The 25,128-nt window shown below is 34.5% G+C and overlaps 1 protein-coding gene across 1 annotated transcript in view; it reads right to left on the reverse strand.

Moving 5' to 3' along the window:
- Nucleotides 1–25,128, reverse strand: part of Cngb3 (cyclic nucleotide gated channel subunit beta 3) — a 150,179-nt gene that overhangs the window by 64,427 nt on the left and 60,624 nt on the right. Inside the window, exons 4-10 of the mRNA XM_015485764.2 lie at nucleotides 19,791–19,945; nucleotides 18,832–18,984; nucleotides 17,758–17,966; nucleotides 11,217–11,267; nucleotides 8,692–8,778; nucleotides 5,684–5,748; nucleotides 4,774–4,896 (exon numbers count right to left, since the gene is read on the reverse strand). Coding sequence (XP_015341250.1) covers nucleotides 4,774–4,896; nucleotides 5,684–5,748; nucleotides 8,692–8,778; nucleotides 11,217–11,267; nucleotides 17,758–17,966; nucleotides 18,832–18,984; nucleotides 19,791–19,945 — 843 coding nt within the window. The remainder of the gene's footprint in view (nucleotides 1–4,773; nucleotides 4,897–5,683; nucleotides 5,749–8,691; nucleotides 8,779–11,216; nucleotides 11,268–17,757; nucleotides 17,967–18,831; nucleotides 18,985–19,790; nucleotides 19,946–25,128) is intronic.

Raw genomic sequence — 25,128 nt, forward strand, 5'->3', positions numbered from 1 at the left:
TTTTTTTTTTTTTTTTTTTGTGGTGCTGGGGATTGAACCCAGGGCTTGTGCATGCAAGGCAAGCACTCTACCAACTGAACTTTATCCCCATCCCTCAGACACATTTGTTTTTACATTGTTTGAAGAAATTCTGTTCTTTTGACACACGTGTTACCTAATTCTTGTAAAGGATTATGTGGACTTTTATGCAAGTTTATTTAACAACTGTATTCATTGACTCAACAATTTATAATTTTATAATTTATAACTTATAATCTTAATTTATAAGTCTTATAATTTTTGAAAGATGAGGTTCCCCTTAAGAGAGTAAGCCTTTGAATCTAGTTTAAGGATCATATTCTCTACTGACAAGGACACTAAGTGAATAGCACCTACAATGGAGCTATTGACAATTGACACCATAACCTGAAGAAATTATCAGCTTATTGTTCAGATCTTTAATGTACCCTAAAAATATTATGAATTAAACAATGGAAGGAATGTTTTGGGATGAAATGATTGGATTATGAGAGCTGTAACCTCATCAGTGGATTAATCCATTTGATGGATTAATAATTTGAATGGACTACTGGGTAGTAACTATAGACAGGTAGGGCATGACTGGGAGGAAGTAGACCAGTGGGGGCATGGCTTCAACTCTATCTGTGGTTCCTTCCTCTCTCTATTTCTTGGCTGCCATGAGCTGAGCAGCTTCCCCCCCACCCCCAAGTCTTTCCATCATGATATTCTGCCTCACCTCAGGCCCAGGGCAGTGAAGTTGGCTGATCATGGACTGAACCCTCTGAAACTGTGAGTCCCAAGTAAAATTTCCCTTCTCTAAGCTGGTCTTGTCAGGTCTTTTGATCACAGTGATGAAAAGCTGACTAACATGCAGCTGTAGGTACAAAGAAATGAACAGGAAAAAACCTCCGTCACTGGAAGTTTAACCAGAGCCACTTTGGGATATTTTGGAAGACATCTCAGAGGTATGACACTTCTTTTTTGGCCTTAGAGCTCCAAGAGTCTTTGAAGTTTCTAGGTCTTGAATGTCTGGTCAAAGTTTTGGTTGGTTTGCTCCATTTTTCAATGGTCATATTAGATAACTCTGGTTTTGCAGGAGGTATTCCATTTTCTTTTTTTCTAGGTGAATCCCTGTGTTGTGCAGGATTTCATGGCCAGTGTGGTATATGTGAGACTGTAATGCCATTCTGCTGGCAGAGGGATAGCTGCACTTGCACTGGAAGTTCTTTCCACAGTCCTTTGTGTGCCTTTTCAAGTCCCATTCAGTGACATATGAATTGCTGTACTTATTCTATTTATGCTTCTTGGCATGCATTTTTATAAAGTGCTGTCTTAGGAGAGATAACTGAGAAAATAATCTTTAGGTCCCTCTAGAGCATACTTCAATTGGACAACAAAAGAATTTCCGTTCAGTTTTCAAATCTTATTGTTGGATTTACTATGCCATCTTGTAGACAGTGGCTGTTGTCCAGGTGCATATTGAGCACCGGGCTCTTAGGAAGGACTTTCTCACAACCACACACAGTGCACAGTATGTTGGTCTGCACAAGAGAGCTGGCTCACCAATGGTTAGATCAGCTCCCAGGTGATAGGCAGATTATACCAGCTGTGCTGAAGCCAGGGCCACAAGCAGCTGCCTCTCAGCCAGAACCCATGGAGTCCTCACATACCCGAGGTGGATGTGTCTCCCCTTGGGGCTTGCCCTCAGATTGGCAGGGACACTGGCCAACAGAGCCTTGTCCTTGGCCCTGTAGCTGTCTCTGTGGCCATCATGGCTTTTCCATGGTGGTAGGTCCTGTCTATAGGGTCTTTATTCCATTTTGAGGTGATTTTTGTGTATAGTATAAGGATTTTATGAGTGTGTGTGTGTGTGTGTGTGTGTAGCTCTCTATTCTGTTCCATTCATCTATATGTCTGTTGTTAATGCCAGCGTCATACTATTTTGATTATTGTAGCTTTGCAATACACTTTGAAATTAGGAAGCGTGATGATTTTAGCTTTTTTCCTTTTTGCTCAAAACTGCATTAGCTATTTGTAGACTTTGGTGGTTTCATATGAATTTGGAGGTTGTTTTGTACATTTCTGGAGAAAAAACCCATTGGAATTTTGGTAGGGTTTGCACTGAATCTGTGTATTGCTTTGGATAGTTTGAATATTTTACCAATTTAAGTTTTTCCAGTCCATGAACATGGGCTCCATTTATTTGTGTCAGCTTTAGTTTCTTTCATTTGTGTTTTATAGTTTTTGGTGCATAAGTCTTAAACTTCCTAGTATTTTATTCCTTTTGATTTGATGCTTTAATAAATGGGATTATTTTCTTAATTTTCTTTTTAGATTGTTCATTGTCAGTGTATAAATGCTAATTATTTTTGTATCATTTGACAAATATTTGACATATACATATATTTGTGTAACTCAAACATTTATCAAGCACAGAATATTTTTATCAATTGCTCCAGAAAAATTTTTTGGTTCTTTTTAGTCAGTTCTTGTCCCAAGAACTTAAGAGACAACTCGTGTTTTAACTTTTTCTGCTATAGATATGTTTTGCTTCTTTTAGAATTTCACATAAATGAAATCACACAGTATGTATGAATGTTTTTGCGTAAGGTATCTTTCACTCATAAGCATTAGTCATCTTTTGTCTGTCAGTAATTTTGTTACTCTGTATTGTTGAGTAGCATCCATTATACATATATACCATGGTTTGTCTTTTTATCTCTGGATAAATAACTAGGCCCTCTCAAGTTTTTGGCTATTATGAATAGAGGTTCTATGAATATATTTACAAATTTTTAAAGTTATTCTAATTAGTTATACATGACAGTAGAATGCATTTTGACATATCATACATAAATGGAGTATAACTTCTCATTTTTCTGGTTGTACTTGATAATATACATATAATCACATGTGCACACAAGGTAATAATGTCTGATTCTTTCTACTATCATTCCTACTCCCCATACCTTCTCCTTTCCCTTTACTCCCATCTGTCTAGTACCTATATTTTACCCCTGCCTTACTGTGAATTTTTATCTGCATATCAGAGAAAACATTCATTCTTTGGTTCTTTGGGATTGGCTTATTTCGCTTAGCATGATATTTTCCAGTTCCATTCATTTACCGTCAAATGCCATAATTTCATTCTTCTTTAAGGCTAAATAATATTCCATTGTGTATATATATATCACAGTTTATTTATCCATTCATCTGTTGAAAGGTATCTAGGTGGGTTCCATAGTTTAGCTATTGTGAATTTAGCTACTATAAACACTGATGTGGCTGTGTCACTGTAGTATGCTGATTTTAAGTCCTTTGGGCATAAACCCAGGAGTGGGATGACTGAGTCAAATGCTGGTTCCAGTCTATGCATATTTTTGTGTAAGTTTCTTCTCTGGATATGTTTTCATTTCTTTTGGGTAAATATCTAGGCTTAGGAGTTTTAGTGGTAAGGTAGGTATATGTTTAATTAAAAAAAAAACCTGTCTGATCTTTTTTCAAAAATGGTTTTACCATTTTACATTCCTGCCAAAATTATATAAGAGATTAAGTAGCTCTAATTTATTCTACCAATTGATATTTTCAGTCTTATCCCATCACTTGGTATTTTCAATACTTCAAATTTTAGACATTGTTGTGAATATATATTTAATATAGTTGGTATCTTAATTTTCTGTAAGACTTATTTATATTATGTAAATTAACAAATTATTTATTAATCAGTTTTGGGTATAAGTTTACAGTTTTGGCTATAAATTTTCCAGAAACAGATTTCCTGTATGTGTATATGTGTGTGTGTGTGTGTGTGTATGTGTGTGATGTGTATATGTTTTTACAATTAGTGCGCCTGTGCATGTGTATATATGTTTTCACAATCGGTGAGCCTTTGACTTTAAGTTTTAAAAAATTAGTTGTCAGTAAAAATGGAAACAATGTTGTTATACATATTATACATATTCAACTCACTCTGGGTAGTGTATAGTATAAAAAATATATGAGTGCTGGGACCTACTTTTTCCATTAAGAACATTACCTTATAGTATGTCAATGTCATTTCATAGAAGGAGAAAGTTAGTGGAGTATTATACCAGGATCTTGTAAATTCCAAAAGGAAAACTGGCTATTAAATAACCAGTTGCCATTATTGAGTCCTGATTCTACCACACAAAATTTTTCAAATGATGTTTTTCATTCCTGGGACACTTGCATACCTAATTGTCAAGTTTAATTTATGATCCTTGTTATTTTCTAAGTGTTTAATTGAGTTAGTGGTTATAGTTGACTCACAAACCCATAAAACCCTCCAGTGGTAAACTAATTAGCCACTGCACCTGCCCTCTGAATAATTAGCATTGTTCGTTACTAACAATCAGCACTGAAGTTATTAAAAGTTACCTAAAGCAGTTGTCTAAAACAGAGGCTTCTTTAAAAGACTTTTTTTTTAAAAAAAAAATCATGATCCCATGGAGGAAATGCATTTCATAGGCCAACCCAGGACACCCACACACATGTATGCGTCCTCATGCACACACACACAGACACACACACACATACACACACCTCTCTATTTGACAGATGCTGATATTTTCTAGTGTATTCTCCTGTGCTCTTTTTCACTTAAAAACATAGTGAGTGTCCTGCTAAACAGGTTTTACTGCCCATGAATAGGTTATGAATGACAATTAAAAAAAACCCCACCAACTTAAGAAAATGCATACACTCAATCAAAAATAAAGAAGCATCAATAAAAGTTTCAAAATCAGAACTTACTTGTTTCCTTCACCATTATATACCCATCTCGTTGTGCCAATTCCTTCATAGCTTGAAGCCCAGTAATAAATACAGGCATTAATGTGCAGAATGAATAACAAGTACCCGGTTGTTCGAATGACTCTGTCAGAGACAATAAAGGCAAAGTAAGGATTCATGTTGTTTCTGGAATGCAGCCTGTTTTAACATTTTCTTTTCCTCCAAGTCTCCACTGAACCTCCTTGCTTTAGATTTGCCAACTGTTAACTCTCATTAGTACAGTAGAAAGTGATGGTGCCATTGCATAGTTTCGTTTTTTTTGCTTTTTTTTTTTTTTAAACTGCAGTGTCTTGACTGGGACTGACAGAGTGCTAAAAAAAAAAAAAAAAAAAAAAAAATCCAAAACAAAAAACTCCCTCTCTTTTCACAGATGGTACAAGTCAACTCTGTGAAAGACATGCCTCCAGGGTCACCTCTCTACTTTGAGTCTCATAAAATACGCTAAGCTGATTTAACTGGAAATCCCTGAAAAGCTCATGGGACTTTATGCTACGACGAACTGTTGTGATTAGAGGTCTTTGTGCAAGTGAAGTTTAGAACAGCAAATAAGTGAAATTTAGATTAAGAATCAATTGTCCTGAGAGAGAGGAGGGTTGGCTTGCAAAAGAGTAGATTTATTTGTCTTTGTTTTGACTGAAGTAGGTAATGAATCCTATTTTTAGTTTAGTATTCTTCTAAACTATGATATGATATTCATTCTTTTATCTCACATGAAATATCCAAATATGTTGTAGAATACATATGTCACATAGCCCAAACCTGAAATTATCCCCCCGTCTTGAACAGGGTGGTCATATTTCTCCCAAATGCCATTATAAATGTTGCACCATTGAGTTCTTTACTTTCCCCAAGTGTATGGATTATACGTTACCTGTAGATATATGCTTTCTCCATTATAGACTCTAGGTGATGATTAAACTCAAAAAATGAAGTGTACTATGTAGAAAATAGGCAAAAAAAAAATATTAGTCTTTTAAATAGCTATTTAGATAAAACTATGCAAAATAGATATTATTTATTACTGAAAATAACTTTAATTGTATGTCTTTTTTTTTTTTTTTAAATATAGACCCTGTTTAGTGGTATTTTCCCCTGGGCAGTACATTTTAGCATGATGCCAAACTTCCAGAGCTTCTTGCTGTATTTTATTTCTACCCTCTAGTTATAGTCTTATTTGTAAGGCTTGTTGAAAATCAATCATGTCTTTTCTTTGTAAAGCATATACTATAACTCTCTTTCACAATAATTAAAGTCATTCTCTTCAAAAACTTAAGTGAAAGAGGAATATAATGTAATACCATTTGCTCAACACAAGAATTATTTTTAAGCAACGTGTATTAAATGTATATTTGTTTCAACAAAAGTTAAATCCAGTAAGTATTTGCATTAGCCAGCTTTCTTGATGTTATCCAAAGGTACAATGAGTTAATGTGATCTAATCCTAACAGAGTTGCTATTTTCCCCAAGGTTCTTTTCTGCTTCCTTCTGTTTGTATCTCAGCTCTGACTGCCATTCTGCATTCCTATTCCTCTATTTCCTTTCCCCTTTCATTACTATAGGCAGCAAAACTCAGGGCTGAGAGTAGGAATCTCAGAGCCAAATTCTAGTCCTTTTCTCTGCTACTTACTAACCATGTGACTTTGGAAAAATCTCTTACTCTTTGTGTACTTTGTTTCTTCATCTGTAAAACGGATACAATAAGACAACATGCCTCCTGGAAGTGTTGTGTGTAGATATCCATTAATATTTTTAATGTATGTAGACTGGCAGAATCTTACAGACAGGAGGGGCCTTAGAGATTAAAATTACACCCAATACATCACCCAATACAGATATGACTGCAGTAAAACATTTCGAATTAAAAATAATATACAATAGCAATAAATTTTTAATTAGAAATGCAGACAAATGATTTGTTTTGCCATAATTTTTAAGTAGGAAAACATCCTTCAAACATTCTGATTATGATAATTTCAATTTGTGGTAATCAGTTTACGGTTAATAGAATTTTGCACAAAGGAGCAATGTTTTAAAATTTAGCTTAGGTGTTCATAGTAGAGAAAATTTTTTATTCTTAATTTGTTTTCTTATTTTATAGCTTAGAGACAGATAGATGACAAATATTTATCCTAGAGAAATTTCCATTCAAATGACATCCTTATAAATGAGGACTATAAGGCTAGCAAAGAAGATCAATGTTGACTTTTATAATCTCGTATAATCTTCCTATATTTTACAAATACTTTAGGATACAGAAGGCTTTCAAACATTTTAAGGATACAGAGGTGGGAGTATGAGGAGTTGGCATTTTATAAGCTTTTATTATAAGGTGAAACAAACTCCTCAATCTGTAGGAACCTGAGTCTTTTTGAAAACTGGTTACCTTTGAGCAAGTGCCTTCTGAAACTTGAATGAGGAACTAGAAATTTGATGAGGGATGACCGAACGCTAGGCTTCTTGGAACATTGTGTGCTGCCTTAATTTATACTCATATCCACAGTCAAACCAGATGCTTCAAGAACTGTTTTCGGTGTATGGAAATATGGGGTAAGGACCATTTAACTTGAAAGACTCTGAGCATAAAAAGAAAGTTCTTTCTGCCTGATATTTATCTGCCAATCTGATTAAATGAAGAATTTAGATTCAGATAAGTACTGATAGTATCCAGATCTGGCCTTTTAGCAGCAGTATGTGCATACAGATTGTTTTCACCATGCTAATTTTTATTTTTTTCATCTCTAAAAGGATGGTGGTGGGACATATCAATGAGATAATGGACACAAAGTTTTAGCAAAGTCTGCAGCCCCGAATGAAAACAAATGACACCTGCTCCCATTATTGTTGCTGTTAGGGTTCACTAGTGTCACCTGGTTATGCTATCTCGTCTGCCCAAGATTCAATAAAGACAATTCACTAAAATTTATATGCTCTTTTGTGGTCCTTTTAAGAGGGAGATACAAGTTATTATTGCTGTTCTTAAAGATTTATCTGAAATTTCAAACTATGACTCTCTTCAGTTCTTTTCAGGTGCCCAGCAAAGCCAAGAGTTATGAAATATATATGTCTTAGAATCTTTCTGAATAGCTAATATATTTAAATAGTTCAAAATTAACATAAAATATATACCTTCAAAAGTCTTGATCTTACTCTTGCCCCTGTCTATCCTGTTTTTCCTTCCTGTTTTCCTTCTCACCTGAGGTAACCACGTTTACTGGTTATTTCCTTTGTGCTAAACAGAAGTTAGCATTGTTATAAAAATTGTTATGGATCTAGTTTTTTTTCCCCATTTAACTTAGCAATTTATCTTAGAGGTATTTCCATAGTAGTGCATAGAAAATCTCCTTTTATTTTAAAGCTACAATGTATTCTATTATGTAGATGTACCTCAGGGTTTTTAAGTACTTCCCTCTTGATGAACATTTTAGTTGTACCCAAGTATGTATATAATTTTGTAATGCAAAAGTATGCTTGCATTTATTGTAGAATAATAGAATTTTAGATGAGTAAGATAACTTAGAGGTAATCTAATCTAATTCATATTAAAGCCCATATTTCAGACAGTAACATTAAAAAAAGAACAAATAGAAAAAAAATATAAAAGATTCATTGTAAGTATAGTTTTATTTAGAAGTACAAATTATACTTATTTTAAGTTATAATAATACCTGTTGTGAGATATGTAATAAAAATAACATGTAGCAATTTCCAGTGGTAGAAGCAATTGCACTTTTCTATTATTTAGTTAAAATTTTTTTATAGCACTGATGAGGGCAGAAAAAGGAAGACAATTTGGAGAAAAATTGAGAGTATTGGTAATTGTAGCATATTTTAAATTACTTCAAGGTTTCCATTATTGTAAGGAGAAAGCAGTCATCTTACCTTTAATACCCTATTTGTTCTAAATACTGGATTAAACCCAAAGAAGAAGTAGAGGACATCAAATGGGATTACTGATGCAACATCCAACTGTTGGAAGAGAACATTCACAATTATTTCATGTTTGCATGCTTTATTGGGCATAGAAGGATTTATTGACACATATGCAAAAATTGGCCAGTCACAATAAATTATTTGTTGTTTAATGCAAAATTGCTTTCAGTCAAATATGCATGTTAGCACCATGTGAACACGGACAATATTTTGTCATCTACTTTCAATGCATTTCATTCCACCTTCCTGCATCTGATCTCTCCTTAGGTGCTGCATTTGCTGTGGTTGTTGTTGAGTTGTTATATATACTTCAGCGGTGGCATGGTTGCTAATGTTAAAATACATTTTTAATAGTCTTTTAAAAATGAAAAATCAAGTCCATTCTTGATTTTGTTCGAGGCCATTGAACATCATTGTAGTAATATATTTTTGTTTTGGTCAATTCTTCAGTGTTCACAGTGGGTTGTATTACTGAGGTTCGTCTAGGTCCTTCAATGCTTTTCACTACTGTGTACTTTGGAACATTTGCTACAAATTAAATTTTGCAAAAGTATCTATCAGAGATTTTACAAGGTAAGAGAGAAGAGAAGAAAGAAATCAGTTCTGTTTACAGTTAGTTAATAACCAACTCTGCTGAGAGAAGATATTGGCAGTGCTATATACCCTTATAGTTAAAATGTATACTTTTAATACTTGTTATGTGTTTACATTATTCTGTCTCTCTCTTACCTTGGTATTTATGAAATAATAACAACACATTTGCACACGTTCCTGAGTGTAAGAACAATAAAAATTTTTTATGTAAAATAATTATTTTCTTCATCAAATTGTGCATGGTCTTGAAATTCAGGGTCCATTTAAAATAATTTAAGATATCTTAAGACAATTAAGAGCAGTTAAGAGCATATTATAAGTCCACTCATGTGAAATAGAGTTGAGGTAATTAATTGTGTGTAAGAATTTTGAAGACTACTGCTATTGAACAGGAATGGAACTTGTAGATTGAATTAACCAGATGAGCTAGTATAAACTAATTACTTACTAAAGGGGTTGGGTCAGAAATTGCATCATATCATAGACCTCACTGATTTTACCGTATGTATATTGATTCTTGAGAAGTGTATAGAAAATTACTAAAATAATGCCTTATGAAAAAGGAAGCAGGGGGCACAGGGCTGTTGACTTTTCTAATGCTACTCCAGAATCTATGGTTTCTTATTCAAATCATAAAAATCTTTTTATTTGCTCTCTACCCAGCTTCAAAACTCCACACTCAACCTCTGTGCAGATTGTCATTGGTCATTTTTAAGCCATTGACATGAATTTATGTAGATGGAGAATGATTTATTTCTCATTGAATTGTAGAAAATTGAATTAAGTAAGTACTGACAGACACTAAACTCTGTACAAGGCACTTTGTAAAGCATGTTGGGATTGAAATAGGAGTAAGACATTATTTCTGTCTGCGAGAAGTTAACAATATAGTAATAGAATAACCAATACAACAATAATTGTATTAGCAAGCCATAAGACAGAAAAGATATGCTAAGGGAATTCAGAAAGGAGGAGTGAACAAAGTTAAATAAATGTAAAATTTTATATTTATAAATGCAATTTAAAAACATGAATTATTTTGGCCCTTATTGAAATGCAAACAAGTATTAAGACTTTGGAATAAGCTCTGAGGTTTTTACAAAGCAGTCATCCCTGAGAATTCATTGAAATAGTGTACATCTTTTATGAATATGTTCAAGTATGTGGTGATTTTTTTTTACAAAGAAAATTAGTGGGAGATAAAAACAAATTGAATGGGATTTTAATCAGCATCAATACCTATTAGGAACAATTTGGGCCCTAAACCCAGATTTGTGTTTTTTAACAAAATTTGAGGTGATTAAATTGTCCTTGAAGTGGGATACTAGAATTCACATATACAGACTGGGTAATTTTGGATAACCCCAAATCTTTGCCTATATCTCAGAGTTAGAAGGAAAAATAAATGATAAGACTCTGTAAATAATTACTAGTGGTAAAACACATTATTTGAAGAAAGGAAGATACCATGTTATCTAAATAATTGCTTCTTTTCCCACGTTGTTGTTTCACTTATGTGAACAAAAAAGAAACATTACTATTGCAGAATTTCACACCATCATGGTATGTGAATTGAGGACTAGACCTTTGTAGACAAAACAAACTATTTCCCATTCTCTTTTATTGAGCTTTAATTCAAATTCAAATGTGGGCATTTTTACTTAGTTTGATCTGCTTAATAAAAAAACCATATGTTGAATTACCTATTTGCATATGTTAGGGAATGTATCATGAAATTATGGGAAATCAAAAACTTTAGTTCTGCCATTGTCTAATAAAACCTCCTTTGTTTCAAAGGAAGACAATTGTAGAAATGGGACTTAAAGTCAAAATGGTGATGGATTATTGAACAGTTTTGAAATTATTTGTAAGCCACCTACCTGATATTTTATAGAACTCCTGTAGTGTTTCTTTAGCTCATTTGGTTCCACCTGAAATATATTTATATTTCAGTTAATTTTAGCTAATTTTATTAATTGTTCTTTCACCTTTTTTCCTTTATATTTATAGCTATTTGTCTCTACTGTTTCCTTCTAACCTCAGTGTATATACATACTCCATTCTCTCACAATTTAGGACAAAACACATTCCTTGGCTTTTATCTTCTGATTTTCTAGAGAGTCCCTGCATATTCTATATCATTCCCTCATGTTTATCCTTAAACCATGGCAGTGTGGTGGCTGCTTCTCACTTTTTCATCCCATCAAGACTTAACAGTGCAAAGACCACCGGTAATGTCCGCATGACCACTCCCGGGAAACTCTTTGTAATTCTTAGCATCCTGTTATGGAACTCACCATATTTTGAAACAATACACATATTTTTTGGGCTTATCTGTTTAAAATTGATTTACTTGATTAAATGGTGATCTATCTGAGGACAGGATTGATTTGTTTAGCAATTGTGTATAACCAAGGCCTGGAATAAACTAAGTGCCCAATAAACATCCAGTGGAAGAATATATAGGAATGAAGAAATGAATAAAAATATTTGAAGAATTTGATACTGTTTTTTGAAAAATTTTGTCCTTGGAACTTTCTCTTTCCAAAGAGTTAGTACTGTTTTTGGCTTACTTTTATTCTTCAATTGCAACTTTTTGGTGTCCTTGAATTCTTGGACTAGCCATTTAAAGGTCAAAGTTCCCCAAGATTTGATTCTCATCTCTTTTCTCTTCATACTTACTTCTTGGGAAATCTCATCCACTTTTATATTTTCAAAGACTGGCATTTATACTGAAGCCATCAAATCTCTACCTCCACCTAATATCACTTTATTGAGCCATTTGCTCCAAACCTGAATTCATCATCATTCTGCACCCCCCTTAAGCCCAGTTGTGATCCTCCTCTTCCTGCTATTATGTATTCCAGGAGCATCCTTATCTATACCAGTTAGTGACCCTAGACTACTCTTTCTCCCTTGTCTAATCAGCATCTGAGTTCAACAGATTCTTCCTAAAATGTTCTTGGGTTCCTTCTCTCCTTTTGGCCATGACTTTCTGCCTGAGTCTTTGCTCTTCTCTGTCCATTCTTTAATGGCAGAATATTTAATAATTCCTATGTATGTCAAATTTTCTGACTACATGATTTTAAGAGAAACAGTGAGAGAAAAAAAAATCCAAGCTCCCTTTCATGGCACCAGGATCTGATTTCTCTGGCTCATTTGCCTCCTACAGCATCAAGGACACATTTTGTTAAGCAGTTATTCAAAAGCCCCAGAGTTTCTCACCTTGACACCTTTGCCCATGCTCTTCCCAGAGATTAGGACACATGTTCTTTAATTTTCAGGGGCAGAAGCGTGAAGATAACTTCAACTCATATATCAAGATTTGGACCAAGTGTCTCCTCCTTCATACAGTTTTCTCTGACCTTTATAGCAACCCGGGGTCATCTTTGTCAGTTCTTGCAACATAAGATTCCAACATTTTTCTTTCGTTTGTCTGCCCTTCATAGTTGAGCTATGTAATAAAATGGGGTACATATCTGTGGCCTCTGTTTTCTTAGTTCATAATAGTGTCTGACATGTAGTAGGTGCTCAATAAATGTACAATACATGAAGGATGAATAGGGAAGCATTAATATTCATACCTGAAAGAATCAGCACTTCATATTAGATTTATATTTATGTTTCAGTTATATGTAGGAAAAAATTTCTTTGTACTATTAATAAGTTGAAGTATTGAAACTTTGATCTATGGAAGCAGCATTGTCTAGTAATTATCATCGATGTTGTTAAAGTTCAGCTTTAAACCACGGCCAAGTAATGTCAAAGATTGATTAGTCAGCTCCTCAATTCTGGTCCCCTTTCCCCTTTTTTGGCTATAGTTTTTACTCACAGACAAAAACTAAATTTTATAGAAACATATTACAACACATACACGACATGCTGACTTAATGATTTGTACTGTGAAATAAAATGGCTTACTAAGCCACAGGTAGATATAGATAGGTTTACGCTGTCTGCCTTATAAATTATGTGCCAAACTTGAATAAAATCACTCAGCTCTTTCAAAGTTTATATGGGACAGACAGACACAGTTCAAGGACTAAGCTGTTAAGTTAAACTACTACATCCCCCCTCCACCCAGGAAGGATGTTTTTAGCACATTTATCCCTTTACTTTCAGAGTTGAATAAATGTAAATGCAACTAAATCTTGCTAGATTAAATGAAAGTACCATCTAGTGATTTTAAAATCCCTCTTCTTTAGAGCACTAAATAAATTTGGCATCATTAGCCTTATGAGGATCAGCATGCTTACCAGTAACAATCAGGCACTTATTTTTAAAATGTCACCCTATTTAATTCTCTCTGTCTTTTAAGCCTCCTCATTATGCAGGCAACATTTCTTCAGGGGAGGCTTACTTTAGGAAGATATGCTAATTGCACCTAAATCCTTTTTTTAACAGTTTTTGAAGAAGCTCTACTCCGATGTTAGTATATTTACTTACTATTTACTTCTTCCAGTAAACAATTCTGTAATTTTACATGGAATGGATAAAAGAGGTATTTCAACAAGAATACCATTTCAAACAACTGTAACCCAGATCAAATAATTACTTAAGGAAAGAAAATGCTTGAACCAATATTGCCATTCACTCAGTCCTACAAGTATAACTTGAGTGTATTTATTCTTCAGGTCTCTTCAGGGTAGAGAGGGAAATAAACTGAACACGTTCCTACTTTCAAGAAACTTACTATCAGGTACAAAAAACAAATGAAAAAGAGAAACAAAAAGAAAAGAAAAGGAAACCAGATATAAAACCAATGGAACAAAACTACAAACTACTTATGATAATACCAAATGTCAGAAATATGATATAAATATACCCTAAAACTGGCCACAAAGTAGTATGCTTCTAAAATGATTCTGAATGATTCTAGAACCCCCAAATTAAAAACTCCTATCATTTTTTACATCTATCTATACCCACTTACTATTGTCCTAGAACATAAAGCCTTTTCACATTTATGAAATATACAAATTTGCATTATAAATATATCTTTATATCTACAAATATCTTTATACTTTAATGTTTACATTTATAAATGCATGTTACCATATATTGTCAAATTATAAATATTTGCATTAAAAAAAGAAAGAGAGCTACATATAAAAATAGGAATAGGCAGAAAAATTTACCTGTGTGACCATCTAATCATTTAATTAATTCAACAATTTATTTTGCATCTTCTGCATGCCAGGTGTGCATGCTATCTTATTTAATCTTTATGATGGATTTATAAGGTTGGCAAAATTCCCTTTTTACTGGTGAAAAAGAAAGTTTTCAGTGAAAAAGTAAATTTACTTTCTTCAAATGATGCGGTTAGTAAATTTGAGAACCCTGATCTGTTTGCTTCTACTCTATCATAATTAGGCTAATTTTCATATAACAAAATCAAGTCACAGAAATATGAGTAAAGAATATGGAATACAGAGAAGGGAATGTTTAATCTGCTTCAGGTCAGCTTAAAACAGTAATTGCGAGGATTAAGTACTAAAAGCAGTTGACTGTAACAAAGGGCCTGAGTGACATTGAACATTTCCCTGCATCCTTGTCATTGGTAGATTTATCTACCAGGGGTTGTGGATGTGAGTGTCTCATATGTAAAATAATCCCCACTATCATTTTCAACTTGAGCCCTTCCATATGTATGGGAAATTACATTCAAGATCATTTTTGTTAGTCTTGGGTTCAAAATTCTGTCCCTTGTTTAGTACCACTTTCAGACGAAAGAAATGTAATTAAGTGTTGTGGAAAACTTTTAAACTTTCCTGACTCCATCTATGGTGGCTGTTAGCATCTCAGTCTGCTCTGTTCCTTTTTTCCTCTCAAGGCCTTGGAGAATTAACATTTCTATCTTCCAACCCTAGTGCAACAAGTATTAAACAGCAAAGTAGGTAGTTAAACCTACTTGGCAACTGTAAGTATTTAAAATATTTGTTGAATAAATGAATGAATAATTTGGTGTTGTACACCAAAGGTAGCACAGTTGGAATAAATGTAGTGAGACCTTCAAATGGGGGACACTGTGTGCATACTTTGTTCCAAAATGTAATCAAGTTTCAAAGGTTAAAACTACCTACTCTAAATTAAAGAAACCATTAAACTTCTTTTGAACAAACAAAGCAATTAGTTCCTGCTCTATATTTGTAGCTTGTGATAATGCATTTTAAATAGAGCTCGTTGAGTGTGTTTTTATTGGTTATTTTTCTTGGTTTTAACACTCCATTGTGTGCAAAAGTCCTCTTAGAAAATTGAAAATAAAAGTCTTCCCTTACTGATTTTGTCATTTTCCATTTGTCAAACATTGATTTTCTCCCCCTTTGTGCATCTAATGGAGGTTGAAATTAGTGGTGTTTTTTGGTGCTGTTTACTTCTTATTTGTACACCATCATCATCATTCATCAAGCTGCCATGAGCTCTGGGGATGGTGCTGGTGAGTTAGCTACTGCTCCCAAGTCTGCACAAAGACTATTTTCAGTAGATTTTTTTTGCAACAGCTTTGGCTCTTGCCTTTAGAATTTCTTTTGAGGGAAGATTTTGAATATAGGGGATGTTTTCCAGAAAAAATTTTAAAAGAAAAAAAATAAGCAAAATAACTACTTTCAGCCTTTTGATAATGTAAGATCTTCTGGAGACTCAAGAAAATATTCAGAAGACTAGGGAACATGTCTATCTTTTCCAAAGATATAAATGAGCCTAAATTGCTATATACTTGGCCATCTGCTCTTCCTGCTATGATGTTGGAGGACATGTTCTGTGAAACCCTTGATGTGATTTGTGAGAAAGAGGTCGCAGTGGACATCAGTCAAAAAGGAAGCATTCTGCTGGCTATGCAGGGAAAGGGCCAAGAGTTGGGTATATGCTTGTGAAAACATATTTTTTCTGTTTCTGTTTTGGATTAATGGGATTGACTATGAAATTCCAACGTGAGAATAAATCCAGGAGAAGGTGCTTTTTCCTAAGAGTAACAATGCTAATTCCTGAGGCAGGCTACTGTACTTGATCATAAGAAATGGGAAGTAATGAATTTGGAAAAGAAGATATCCTAGTCATTTAAAAATACAAGATAACTGTGCTGTTGTGTGCTTGTAATTTGCCCATGGCAGCCAGGTGTGTGGTTCCTCTTTGTGGCATGGCTTTCTGGGTGGGGATACTAAACGCTTACTGCTCTCTCAGTCCCTTACAGCACTTTCCAATAGCATATTTTACAAATAGCATATTTTGCAAATCTTCTTTGCAGTCCCTTATGGTAGCTGTTAGCCACATGAGGTTGTTGAGCATGGGAAATATGAATAGTATGGTTGAAAAAATCTAGATTTTTTAATGTTATTTAATTGTAATCAATTAAGATTACAATTTGAGTAGGCACTTGTGCCTGGTGGCCACTGTATTGGGCAATACAGTGAATTGACACTGATTAAAAAGCATCACAACATTTTTGCTTTTTAAGTTAGGTTTTCCCAACATGACCAGGTCTAAAACCTTGACTTGATTTCTGTATTATGTGCAGGAACTATGCTTGGTGATGACTATGTAATGATACACAAGACACAGTTAGTGTCCTAAAAAAATATAGTCCAGTATATTCTCTCAACACCATGCTGTTTCTTAGAAGGTAGAGTAGACTTTAATGAGTGAAGTAATGCCCACCTTATTTAAAAATTACTGATGTGAACAGCAGACTACAATGTGATAAAAAATTGCTTCGCATGCTGTTTGAAGCTTTGTTACTAGAGCAATGTATATTGTTTTTCTTTTTTACAGTGGATAATTTATACATTTAAAAACATTACCTAGGTAAAGTACGTGTATAGTTTTGTCATTTCAGACTTCGCACTAGGTTTGTATCCTAAAGTATTATCAAATTCTGGAAAACTTGCCAACTTAAATCAGCATTTGAATCCTGGATCTGCTACTTTCTAGCTTTTGTGCGTTGAGCAAATCACCCACAATCTCCAAACCTCAGTTTATTCATCTCTAAATGGGACTGTTAATACGCCTTTTCGTGCTGTCCTTGAAAGGCGTGAAACATAATAAGTGAATAGTTAAAATAATAACATAGCTAACATTTAATACTCCTCACTACTAGGCACAGCACTAGGCACTTTGCATACATCAATTTATTTAACCTTTCTATCAGCGTTATGAAGGTACCATTTGTATTCCTGCTTTAAAGATGAGGAAATTAAGGCACAGCCACATGCATGCTCTTCAGCACAGAGTGCACACTCAACTGTTTTTTTTTTTTTTTGATTCTATCATTATTCTTATTCTTACTGATGGTGTCCTGTGGTTAAGGACCCCTCCATGCAGACATAGCTAGTTGAACATTAAATAAAATCACATTGCTAGTTTATTTTTTTGTAGACTGGTTAGATATTGTTCATTTGTTAGTTTCTTTTCTGAAACTCCACTTACTATTATTTCTCCTCCTTTTACAAACTGGATTCTGGGCTGGATAAACAGCATATCGGAAATGTAGATGATGTCACATATGATGTCCATAATAAGCCAGTAGAGTGTGTTGTCTGGTGTTTGATATGGAAAGAAGAGACGCAGGGGGATAAACCAGCAGTTCCAGTTATAAGCAATGGTGATAAGTAAGAGCCACAGAAGATAGAGTCGATCTAGAAAAACAATTGGAATCATCCAAATGTCATGGAACAAAGATTGTAAAAGAACTCTCTTGCTTAGTTTGATCAAATGGAGACACTAGCTTTTGGAGATAAGCAATTTGCATTAAGGACTCTATTAAAGATTCAATAAATTCTGCTGCTGAAGTGGGAAGCATTGTACGGTAGGAGGAAGGTAAACTGAACTTATTAACTCAGCAGTGGACAATCTCTTTCCTGTCTCATGGCCACACTTACTCTGTCCCAGTAGGTAACCATACTATATGGAGTCAGGAAAGTAGAAACCCAAGAAGTCAGAGAGACCCTGCTCAGGCCTCCCCTGCAGTTCAGCCACGGACCCCTGCAGCTCAGCCATGGAGGAACAGGTCTCTGCTCAAGCAAGGCCAAATCCTGCCAGGGCTTGTCTCTCGGGGACAGCAGACTATGTGCCCATTAAGGCCGTCTGCATCCCTTCACCTATGGCCTTCCTTTGCCCAAGGGAGACCATAGGAGGAAATTGTTTAATCAGAATAATTAACAGTGTGAAGCCCTGGAAGAAGATGGGTGCTTTATGAATGTGTGTGTGTGTGTGTGTGTGTGTGTGTGTGTGTGTGTGTGTACATATTGCTGAGTGGTTTGGGGCCTTCTTTTCAAAGGTAATTATGTGTAAGACTGGCCGCCTTTTAAAAACAGGCAGGAATCTATTATTTCTTCTCTCCTCTAGAGAGGGGCCAATAATCCTTTGCAAATTATGTAGCTAATACATTATACTTTCTGGAAACATTCAGAACATGGTTGGGGAAAACAGATGTTCCCTGTGACTTTGGGCCACAGGAGTTCTTGGTGATAGCCATCCCTCCCAGTGGGTTGCTTGTGGTACCTGTGTGTGAATCTATGCTTCCTGGAAGTCTAATTTTTTTCAGGTACTCTCTCAGAGGAGCCTTCTGGAATTTCCAACACAACATGCCTTGGTAATCTTCCTTTTTTAGCTTAGAATCACTTTCTTGTGTTGGTGCTACAGCTGTGGGCTTTGCTTTATAGGGGAAAAAAGAAGCGATATTTTAAATAGGTTAGTGAAACTTGGCTTAATCCACAAAAATTTAGATTTGATGAATCCAGAGCATTTGAAACTCTTCTTCTCTCAATACAGGGAGATGAGGCAAAACTCTCAGGATTAAAATAGTGACATTTCATTGTATGTATATCAAAATAGCATGTTTCACACTTTAAATGTATACATAAAAAATAAAGCAAAATAAAACGATAACAATTACCCAAGTAAGGGAAACATTGGAATTTGAGAAATACATGGCAAGTTTAAAAATCAGTAATAAAGTGCCACATAGGTATTACAAAACAAATGCACACCATCCAACAGGTTTTAGTTTGGTGCTTAAGTATATATCTTTCACACATATCCTTCAAATCATGGGTAAATAAAACTCAAAATAGTATTTTCAGTACATCTTTGTCAAGCTATAAAGACTGATTTCTTTAAGCCTCACCTCTTTAAAAATAAACATATAACACATAGGTCCTTTTGAAAACTCAATCTTCCTTATAGAACTATAAGGAAGTCCTCAACTCTATCCTATGTAATTAACAATTTGATTCATATTTATCTGTTATTAAACAAACTTTCTGAAATCTCTTAGATACATGGGTGTATGCATACATTCTCAGACCCACACACATGAATGGATCACTCTCAAAATAAACTATTTGTACCTAAATCATTTGTCTCAGGATCTCTTTGGGGCATCCAAATTGCATGATTTGAAAAATACATTTCTCCTCATGACTTCCTTCTTCCTGGTACTTTAAGGGGACCATGCTTACCCTTTTGTGGGCTGGCTTCAGGTGAGGATAATTCTCCATCTATCAACTTTTTCTTGTATAGGGCTGTTCTTTGTCGCATCCTTTGCACCAGGTTGTGTAGCTGAGCATCAGCATATTCATTTATGACAGGGGCTCCAAGTGGTTTGCTCTTTGGACTTAAAGAGGAAGAAAAAAAGTAGAGTTAAAGATGGGCCCAGGAGAAGATACCCACAGGGGAGAGATTAAATATTTTCACTTTCCTTATACATTCAATATTATTAATTTCCCCCTTTTGCAATTGAATAGAATAACCCAAACATTAACATTTAATGGGAATAGTTTTGGTGGAATATAGATTTGTCACAGAAAAATTAATATCCACAAACAGCAAATGTTAATTTTTAAAAATATCAGATCTTAATGACTGTGATTCCATCATTGAATTCTATCACTAGGAGAATAAAAGTGTAGCTTGCATGGTTGTCAGAAATCTAAGATGGTCCCAAGGTTTCCTGTGGATTGGTATCTACTTCCTGCATCATCCTGGGTACAACAAATATGGGATTTGCTCCCCTGTTTAGTTTATATGGTATAGTTCTCTTCAAAATAATGAGATTATACAGGTAGGTGGAGCTGATCTAATCACATGAGTCCTTTAGGAACAGTTTCTTCAGCTGGTGACAGCGCAGGAAGTCACAAGATAACTTGAAGCACAAGATGGTTGTTAATTGAGAGAAAGCCTGCATTGTTGACTTCCAGTGAAGACACCACTGGATAAGAATTACATGAGGACTCTTAATAGGCTAAGAGTGATCTTGGCTAGTTTATAAGTAGAAAACAGGGACCTTACTTCTACAAGCACAAAGAACTGCTTTTTTTTTTTATCAATAACTTGAATGTGTTAGAAGGTAAATCTTCTCTAAAGCCTCCAAATGAGAGATTTGCCTGACCTGGCACCTTGATTTCAGCCTCGTGAAACTTTAAGTAGAGAACCCAGCCAAGACCACCCATACTTCTGCTCTATGGAACTGTGAACTAATGAATAGGTGTTAAACCACTAAGTTGGAGGTAATTTGTATTCAATATTGCTGGTGTGTCTTTAATAAACTTCCTTTCCAAGAAAACACACAAACAGACTGATAGAGTATTGGATATAGACTAGTAAAGATCTGAATTTTCTTTCACATTTCTTCTAGAGATCTACTCCTTTTCTTCCACTGTCCAACACTGGGTCTACATTGGTCCATGTTGGCTGTATCCATTTTTTTAAATATTTATTTTTTAGTTATTGGCGGACACAACATCTTTGTTTTTGTATGTGGTGCTGAGGATCGAACCCGGGCCGCACGCATGCCAGGCGAGCGCGCTACGGCTTGAGCTACATCCCCAGCCCCAGCTGTATCCATTTTTATCCATTTTTGTCTCCTTACATTCATACATTTCCTTTCCTTCTCACTTCTAAACTGGAGTACATGGATTCTCACATTGGAACTGTGTAACTTGCAGATTTCATTTAAGAGAATACTACTTGTATTTGTTAATGAGCTCCTTCCTATTCTCTACCTGGTCCAAGAATGTGTCACATATATAACTGTTTACAGATTCTAAGACTATTGGTGTTTTTATCTCTTTATTTTTTTATTCTCCTAATTTATGCCTGTTTCAAGGGTCAAGTATCCTGTCTCAGTATCAAGAGTCTTCACTTAGATAAGACATTTATAAGTCTATATAAGAATAGTGAAGACTGAATTACAGTGGAAGAAAATTAGATGCATCTTAAAAAAATACAGAAATGGATGGACTCTAGGCCTATAAAGCCAGAATAACCTTTTATGATAAGAATTGGCATAGATTTCATCCTATTGATTCATTTTTCTGATAATTAAAAAACATTTCTGATATATAAAAAACATAAAATTATACATATTTATGGAATATCGTATGATGTTTTAATGAATGCTTTGATTCTTTCTTAAAATATAGTATGCTACCAAGCAGTTATTAAGCTTCTTCTTTATGTATAGCAAATATGGATGAGTTAGAGACTGGTCCTATGAGTATTCATAGAAGAATCTAAATAAATACCGAATAATAAGTAATAAGGTGTTTTAGTCAACTTTTTTCACTACTGTGACAGAGCATCTGACAAGAATAATTTTAGAGGAGGAAAAATTTGTATGGGGGCTCATGGTTTCAGAAGTCTCAGTCCATAGACAGCTGGATCCATTCCTTGGGGCATAACATAAGGCAGAACATCATGGTGGAAAAGTGTGTGGAGGAAAGTGGCTTAAGATATCACAATAAGAAGCAGAGAGAGAGAGAGTGGTCCATTTATCAAAGACAAAATATATATCCCAAAGGCATAACCCCAGGGACCCACCTCCTCCAGCCACACAGTACCAGCCTATAGTTACCACTCAGTTAATCCCTATCAGGGGATTAATTCTCAGATGGGGTTAAGTTTCTCATAACCCAATCAGTTCACCTCTAAACCTTCTTGCACTATCTCACCCATGAACTTTTGGGGGAGACCTTATATTCAAATCAAAACATAAGGATATGTGAACATAGTACTATGCTTAGATTGAACTTGGGCTGGGCTGTTAAGGACAGGAAATTTGTTAAATCTTAAGGGATTAACAGACCTTTGACAGAAGTGAAGTACTGGACTTCTAAGCCTGGAGAGCAGTACAAAGACATGAAAGAACATGATATATTCAGCAAATATTTTGGTGCATATATGTGGATGGGGTCAGGTTCAGAGTGTGGCAAGAATGATGGTGGTTGGGTCTGGAAGCGCATGATGAGTAGAGAGAAGTTTTGCTGGTTTTATATTTCAGAGTTTGGACTTGAAGCTGTACAGAAGAGTTAGGGCGGACTATTATGCAAATGAGGAACAGAGGCAGATAGATTTGTATTTTGGAGAATTAGCAATAATAAGAGGATGGGTGGAAGAGGGGCATCATGAAAGCATGTAGATGAAGAACACAGTTATTCTAATAGGTGACATTAGAACTGACTAAAGGGGAAGAGAGGTTAAAGAAACACTTTACAAGAACTCACAAGATTCAGTGAATTTTATGGAGTTTGGGGTAACTCAAAAAAAGAATCGGGAATGACTTCCAAATTTTTATTACAAGAGACTAGGTTCATGATGATGACATGAATATAAATAGAAATCTGGAAGTCAGGTATTTCTGTGTAGCGGGTACACAAAAAAATGATTTCTTTTTGTTTATGTGTGTGTAGACTCAGTTCACAGTATTTGTAAGACCTTGTGTGATAGGTACTTTTTTGTGTGACTAAGGAGACATTCACAAATACAGTTGTGCAGAGATGGATATCAGTCCACATGGGATATTCGAAGCAATGTGGGGATGATGTCATCGTATACTGTGAAGTTCTCAAGGTCAGAATTAAATATTTTCTTTGGACTTCACAAGCCCTAGGACAAGGTAGATTTTTAAATAATTGCTTGTTAAATAAACCTGCTATTTCTAACCTTTTGCTTGACCTTATTTGATCTTCTGCAATGCTTTAAAAAAATCTATAAAAAGCAAAGTTAAGGGTTAGTGGATCATTAACTATAAAGTCCGGTATTCAAACTGTCAGATGTCTGATTCAAGCCCTAAAACCTAAAGAGAATATTTCTTCATTTCTTGAATTATCTATAAGCCCTAATTGACCCTATACTTGCCTCTTAATCATACCAGTTTGTATTGTATAAATGTACCTCACATTTAAAATGCTGAAAATAATATTAGAAACATGACAGTATTTCAAATACATGTCTATATTTCAGCTACTATAAATTTTTATTTCTGTGTTAGCTGGAACATTAATATGCTATTGTAGTTCATCTTCTCTTCTTTTTTGTTGACTTCTTTCCTAGATAATCCTCACTGGTCTTTACCTCTAATTGCATACACATAGAAGCTATGTATGTATTTTTCTTCAGGTTATTTTGTGACTGAACAGTTAAAGATAGAGATGAAGAAAGACATATTTCACTACATAAAGAACCAAGTGTGGGTAGAAGAGGAAACCAACTGATTTGCTTTAACTATTCTATTTGAACTGCATTTGATATTTCTAGTTCACACTGTATGGTTTTAAAAGAATCACTTCTCATAACTACATGATGAAAGAATTGGTAGGCAGGAAAAATATTTTACAAATTTAGATACACAAATTTTGGAAAAAAAATGTTTTCATATTTGGAAGGAAGATCTTATTGAATCATCTCTTATTGAGAAGTATGTATGAGATTTCTAAAATTGATTTATGTACCTGTGTGAAAGAAAGAAGAATGAATTAGTTATTGTTAAAATGAATTTTTGTGACTTTAAAAATACGAGTAAATAAAAATCTCATTAAAACTGATGAAAAAGGAGGATTATACCAGTGTTCCTCATTTCTTACAATTCAACCAGTGGTACAGGCAGAAAAACACTGTGTAATTGACAATTGTCTCTGTTGGGATTCACAGAAGCTTTTGCTCAGGTGAGAAACAGGCCTTCCTTTTTGTAAAGTGGGAAAAAGTCATCATGAAAGGAGAGATAGGAAAGAAAAGCTCATGGTTTCTAGGTGTACTCACTAATATCAGTTTTAAGAAAGAGTAAACCTTAAAGATATAAATGTTAAAATTCTTTTAGAATTGTCTTTATTTATTAGGACGTTTGGAAAGTTTTCATATATATTCAGAAAAGACATGTTCTCTAGTTTAAGATGGCTGTTTTAGCATAATATGAAAGGATGACTAGTTTAAAAATTTCTTTCTTTGCATTTATTTTTTATTTTGAATTGACACATAATAATGAATTTATGGGATCCACTGTGAATTAGATACATGTATGCCATGTGTAATGATCAAATCAGGATAATTACCATTTTTATCTCTTTCAGTATTTGCCATTCCTTTGTGTCAGGAAGTTTTGAACTTCTCTGTTCTCTCTTCTAGTTTTTTTTTTTTTTTTTTTAAATATGCTGTGAAGTATAGTTGCTACTATGCTGTAGAACACTGGCACTTATCTCTAACAGTATTTTGGTACACATCGTTCAACCTTTCTCTATCCCTCTCTCACTTCCTCTTTTTATCCTCTAGTGACCACTAATCTACTTTTATTTCTATGAGATCACGTTTTTTTGGCTTCTGCATATAAATGAGAACATTGTCTTTCTGTGCCTGGCTTATTTCACTTAACATAATGTCCTTCAGTTTCATCCCTGTTACCACAAATGACAGAATTTCATCTCTTTTTTTGGTGGAACAATACCACATTTTCTTTAAGATGAAAAATTTTGATGGGGACAATATGACAGGATAAGTACACAGAGATATTAAACCTTAAAGTCTCAC

Source organism: Marmota marmota, unplaced genomic scaffold (genome assembly GCF_001458135.2).
Source record: "Marmota marmota marmota unplaced genomic scaffold, marMar, whole genome shotgun sequence".
In the NCBI taxonomy this organism is placed as follows: Eukaryota; Metazoa; Chordata; class Mammalia; order Rodentia; family Sciuridae; genus Marmota; species Marmota marmota.